This window comes from Podarcis pityusensis, assembly GCF_964106645.2.
Source record: "Podarcis pityusensis genome assembly, chromosome: 10".
Classification (NCBI taxonomy): Eukaryota; Metazoa; Chordata; class Lepidosauria; order Squamata; family Lacertidae; genus Podarcis; species Podarcis pityusensis.
This window is the reverse complement of record NC_138035.1, coordinates 36331203-36337553: the sequence shown is the minus strand read 5'-3', so window position 1 is coordinate 36337553 and position 6351 is coordinate 36331203. Positions and strand designations below refer to the sequence as shown.

The window sequence follows — 6351 nt, the reverse complement described above, 5'->3', positions numbered from 1 at the left end:
CTGATGCTGGTTCTGGCTGATAGTGGGCTTTCTTCTTCCATAGTTTAGTATCCTTTTCTAATTGGATTTGTTTTTATTATGGTTTTAGTAGTTTTTTTAAGGTAAGGGGGAGATAAATAAGTTTCAGATGAGAGGTGTCTACTTGTATCAAAAGTGGATTGGATACAGAGCTGATGAAGGGAGTTCCTCTGGATCCAACTGTCTCTTTTTCAGCAATCTTATCTGACAGAAGCTAGTGGAATACTTTGGCAAGTAGAATAAATATGGGATAGCTTTGAACATAAAGGTCCTGATACAGCAAAAGTTAATTTCACCACTTCAATGAATATAAATGGGCCTTGGTTAGTAACAACTTGTCCCATTGGTTTCAGTTGTATGACTAATTTTTGTGTGGCTGAGGCCTTTATGTCCAAACTGGCATTTAATTTAATTGTCTTGAATTGCCTACCTGTTCATTTCAAATACACATTGCCTTCCTGTCTTTTACTGAAAATTATACAGAACGCAATTGTTTGGAAAACAATTGTAGATCGCCCCCCATAGATTCTGCCCCCCCCTAAATTGTCTGTGCGCTTTGCACAGTCTCACAATAAATTGGGAATTTTATTGTTTTTATAGCATGTCAGTACTAGGAGTATTATCACTTTCTAATAAGCTAACTTAGTCTACAACAGGAAGTCCCCCAGGACAGCTGTAAACTGCTCTTGGAATTCACACTATGGAAGAAAATTTGTGAAGGAAGGTTAAATACATTCCAATACACTGGGTAGAGCCAAATAAGATTACTGTATCTTATTTGGGGATGGAAACTTAGGGGGAATGAGTGTATAATATATGCTACATATTAGGAGTTTTATAATAACTCCTTGTCCAAGGAGTTTTTTTTAGAAAGTATTGCATTCCAGGACAATGCAGACAAGTCCCCGAATAATGCCACAACTCTCTTTTTTAAACAGATTATCATTTTAAAAAACAAACAGCAAAGAAAATAAATATATGATAATAACACCAATATAAACATTGTCTGTGGATGAGCTTAAAATAATAAAAGTGACCAATGAATGCAATGTTAAAGCTTTTGAAAAAGAGATGGTTTTATGTATTTTGGCCACTTAAATAACTGTCTCATAGATAATCTTTGAATGTAACGGTTGTAACTTAACTGTGTACATTTTGACAAAATCACATTCCGCCTTATCATTCTCTGGAGGGGATGCAAATATTATGGAAAGCTTTTTGTGTGTGGCTTAAATAAAGTATATTGTTCCATCTTTGGAAGTAGCACCAGTCCTATCCCATCGACAGTTGGGAGCACAAACCTTTTAATGTACAAAGGGTAGCAGTACTTCAGCCAATCTGTGATAAAGGGGGGAAATGAGATCACTATGGAAACGGCAGGGAGAATCTAAAAGGTTTCTTTATAAAGTAAACGTCTGATGTTTGTGACTGCGGGGGCAAAAAAAATCATAAATCTGTATGATGCTATCATTTCTGATTTGTTATCACAGCAAATGCCAAGTGTAAGCAGTCTGACCATGGCTTTATTAAGCGCTTTCGTTTGCTAAGATAGCTACTATTCGACAGCAGAGGAGAGAGAGAGAGAGAGAGAGAGAGAGAGAGAGAGAGAGAGAGAGATGGCAGTGCTGTAGGGGAAATCTCATTTGCTTAAATTTTTCATCATACCTTTTTTTTTTCTTGTAATCACAGAGAAAGCTCAGAGCTTATGCAGTGAGCAACACCATGAGGTTTCCAGAAAGGCAGTCACTCGGGGAGCTGAATACAACTGCAAAAGCAATGTTTCACCCCCTTACGTGTCTGCCTTTGATCTCAGATTGAAAATCTGTGACCCTCTCCCTCCAATCCAAAAGCAAATAAATGCAAAAGGAAAGAAACCTTCAGAACACAGGCTGGCAAGGACAAAAAAAAATTAATAAAGAAGGAAGGAAGGAAGGAAGGAAGGAAGGAAGGAGAGAGACTGTAGTTGTAATAGCTCCCATGGACCTGCTTGGACAACAGGCAACTGCTACTGGATTCACTGGACGAGCTAAACAAGGGTTGCAGGCAGCATCTCCGGTCCTGCAAAGGACAAGGAAAGCTTTTAGGCTTTCTCTGTACTTGCTGCCGAAGCTCTCACAGAAGCAACAAGACAGTCGCAGTTCTCCTGAAGTCCCAGTTCTTCATAATTCATCTCAAAGCTTTCAGAGAAAGAAAACGATGGTAAGCCAACAATTATGAATATTGTTTACTGCATTTAAACATGATTTTTATTTTGTGTATTGCATCTAATAGGAATTATTGCTTCTCCCTAGATATCCTGGTCTTTTAAAAGACAGGTGTGAATTTTGATTGGTTTTCTGAGTTATAATTTGTTGATTTGGTCCAGTTTATTCATTTGTGGCACGAGACATACAGGGGCCATTCAGAGATTGTTGTGGTGCAACTGTAAATGGGTTGTGTCAACCCCAAGTAAAACTACTTCCATTTTCAAAGCACCATGTTCCTATAGCTTAACTTTTAGCATGTGACTCAGATGAATAAATTTTAATGCTAAGGTTGGATATCTGGAATGATAAGGGTTTTAAATTATAATTGCAGTGACATGCAAGGTTCAGATGGTAGTTTTTCTTGTGAAAGCATTTAGATATTGTAGTAGACTTATGAGTTTTAACTGGAACAAAAACTCCAGCCAAAATCCTGGCAGTGCAAACTTTTGAAAATGCAGAAATAAATATTTCAGTGATAAATAAATGAAATGATTTGAAACCAATTTCAGTGTTGCTTTTTAGGCATATCATAAAAATCAATGATGTGTGGATAAATTTGTGGAGTGAAATGAAACTGCTTTTTAAAAATTTTCTGTATAGCACTACCTTGGAAAAACAGTTTGAATTACCTTGCTACATTGACAGATAATGTATTCAGACATTTATCAGATGATAAGACTAACTATATAGGGCTGGATGACACTAAAGGGGCAGTTTTTGAATGTTTGTATTTATTTTCTTCAAGGTATTCTACACATGGCCTTTCCAGACCAGTAACTTCATCAGAACAAAGCTTATAAGGTAGGTCAGAATAAATACTCATACAACTTGATAGCTGGGGGGGGGAGGGGGAGGGGAGAATCTAAATTGCATGCAACACAATGTTAATGAATAATCTCTTCTGCCCAACTATATTGTATGCAGTATGAAATGAGAGGTTGATTGATTTACGCGAATGCTCATTTGTTGTACTGTTTTTATTCTGAATATTCGGTCCTGGCTAGTGTTGGTAGGATAACAGAACTGAAAACCAGGAAGCTGTTGCACATATCCCATGCCAACACCCCCCCCCTTGGGTCACAACATTCAGGATAGATACCTAACAGCTTCTGAATTGTACATTTGTGTTTAGAACAAAGCAAATACCTGAAAAGAGCTGAGAAACAAGTGTAAAATACACACAACTGAGAATACTGGAAGAAGTTGTGATTTTTAAGAGCAAGGGAAATGTTACCACCAACATAGTGATGATTCCTACTGCAATGAGACTTTCTGAAGATACTATCTACCAAAAAGATAATGCTCTAGGAGTTTCAATATGACAAACACTTTTGATAGTGGTTCTCTGAATTAGAATATAGCAGCTGCCCATCATCTTGCTGTTCTATTCTTTCCAACCTTTTTAGTAGTACCTAGGAAATAATGCAGGATCCTAAACCATATTTCTATAGCAATGATATTTAAAAGGCCAGTTGTTGCACTTGTTTGGGGGAATGCATCTATTTTGTTATAGATCATCAGAAGGGAGTTTAGGGGAATTAACTTATACTGGGTTTGAATCATTGCCATCAATAGACTTCAACAGAGAAAGTGGTTGGGTTTCAACTTTTATTTTATTTTTTTCAGTCCAGTGTTTACATGCTATTGTTGTTATTAAAGTTTAACCCTGATTAATGATTTTTTTTTTTTAATTTCTTCATGTGGAATCTGCCACTAATTTTGCTAATACCTAGACAATAAAGACTGCAATTGAATGTAAAGCCATGCTGTTTGGACCCCACTGGAGTCAATGGGCAGTATCCAACTAAGTCATACTCAGAGTAGACCTACAGAAATCAATGGACTTTGGTTGGTCATGACTAATTAAGGTACATTGATTTTAATGGGTCTACAATCCAATGGGATTAAAGTTGCATTAAATGTTTTCAGGATTGCAATCAAAGACTAAAATATTTATTTTAGCCTTTAAAAGTTTTAATCTTTAAGAATTTATGCCTATCCAAACACCATACATTTGTTCCCTCCTTGCACTTTTAATTTTGTTATTAATCTTATTATTTTGTTAATAGATACCATTCATTCTGTAAGTTATATGCACTAGGAGATGCCACATTAGTGATCTTAAACCTATAGAGGGGAGTTCACCATTTTAAATAATACAGATTTACACAGTTAGATAAAAGGTAAATTAAGGTTAATATTGGAAAACATGTTCTGAGACTTCCTTTAGCAAAAACTTGAATGAATCTGATGTAATTCTATGCATTTTCTCTCTGTGTTTGATATGTAATATTTTTCTAGATCTAGGCTGCAGCTAATTCATTAAAACTTTTCTTGAGGGCAAATGGACCCTAGATATAAGTAAGCGCCTTTGTAGGAAAGCACATAGCATTATGAGTTAGCTAAGGGAATACTGTAACTGTATCCTCAGGTAACATTTTTGTGTACGAGTATATTATGCAATAAAAGAAGGTATTTTTTCCCTATTTTTATATTTCTTCTGGGAAATATCCAAACCTTTTCAAGCAGGTTATGCTCCTGGCTGAAATTTGCAGAAAACAATCAAAATAAACCCTGAAGAATATCTAAGAGAAATACTACTTGTGCTTGTTCCTTGGTTCACGAGTAGCATGGGACCTCTATTTTGGTTGAGTTGTCATCACATCATGTGAACTTCATTGTTAATTATGATAAGTATTTGTTGGAATGAAGATCCATGCAGCTGGTCGTTGTTGAATTTAATAGGGCAAACTCTTTGATAACTGTATAAGACTGCAGCCTTACTCTGCAACATATCATTCCAAATTCACAATGAAAGTTCAGCAATTCAGTAGGTTGGATCCAGAATTCACTCTCATCTGCAGCAGCATCCCCTAAGCAGAGTTCTACTCAGGGGATTTACTTGCTGGTGTAGGGAGGGTGACGTCTGCTCATTCCCGCTTTAGTTCCCAGTACCACCTCCCGCTGGATTTTGGGGGGACACTTTGGAATACTGTGGGAGATGGCACTGCAGTGTGCAGGTGAAAGGACAATGCCAAAAGGCACCTCTCTCCTCCTACCAATGCGATCTGCCTTCTGGATCAAAAGTCTTCCATTGGCAGAAGAGGTCTTTCTGTCTGTGGAAAGTGAAGTCTGGATCAGACTCAGTTTCTCTTACCTGCCCCGCACCACCACTTTTAAAACGTGTAACTTAAAATAATGGCTTTTTTCCAGCCAGAACTCACTAGAACTCAGTTCTGGCACCTTCACCGCACTGGACAAATGTCCCTGCTGTTCCTGAGTAATGTTGTGTGATGTGGTAATGGTGCAGTGGTGCGCATAGATCAGCATACACACATATTTGTCTAGTGTACCATCTCTTAAGACTGGGTTGCCACCAGGTGCCAGAAGGAGCAGCAGATTCATTTTTATTGAAAGATAAGAAAACCTGGGCTGATATATAAATTTAATATATAATAATAATATTTCCTGAATATACTAATAATACACTAAGCACTGTTGTCAACCTTCCTACTCTACATTTCCTGGGGAAAGGATATTGGTTATAAGTGTTCATTGGGGACTTGCATTGTGGGAAAGTGACTAGATTGTTTGGAAAGCAAATCGAGTTTGTTTGCATGCCATGTTAGGCCACCACAATGCATTTTGCTGCCTGAGGCAGACAAGATACCCTGCTCTAGAAGTTGACTGGAGTGGCAGCTGAATCATACTTCAAGACTGGTGATGGGATAATATCTTATTGAGGCGCTAGGACAGCACAGGTCTGTTCTTCAACAGAAGGGAATAGCCAGGCAGCTTAAGAAGGGCACTCAGGGTGCTGTTGCCTATGCCTCTCCATAACTGTCATCTAAGGCAGCTGCCTCATCTTGCCAAATGGTAGGGGTGGCCCTGTGCTACACTTTACACCCTGTCACCTGCAAAGACCTCAAAGTACAGTGGTACCTCGGGTTGCATATGCTTCAAGTTACATACACTTCAGGTTACATACTCCGCTAACCCAGAAATAGTGCTTCAGGTTAAGAACTTTGCTTCAGGATGAGAACAGTGCTCCGGTTGCGCAGCGGCAGCAGGAGGCCCCATTAGCTTC

General features: G+C 38.1%; 1 protein-coding gene across 3 annotated transcripts in view; it reads left to right on the top strand.

Annotated features, from left to right (window-relative positions):
- The first annotated feature begins 807 nt into the window (after positions 1-807).
- LOC308486152 (uncharacterized protein) overlaps positions 808-6351 on the top strand; it is a 103828-nt gene continuing 98284 nt past the window's right edge. For all 3 annotated transcript variants that reach the window (XM_081022555.1, XM_081022553.1, XM_081022554.1), the window contains exons 1-2: positions 808-2217; positions 3010-3065. In XM_081022555.1, coding sequence (XP_080878681.1) covers positions 1876-2217; positions 3010-3065 — 398 coding nt within the window. In that variant the 5' untranslated portion in view covers positions 808-1875. The remainder of the gene's footprint in view (positions 2218-3009; positions 3066-6351) is intronic.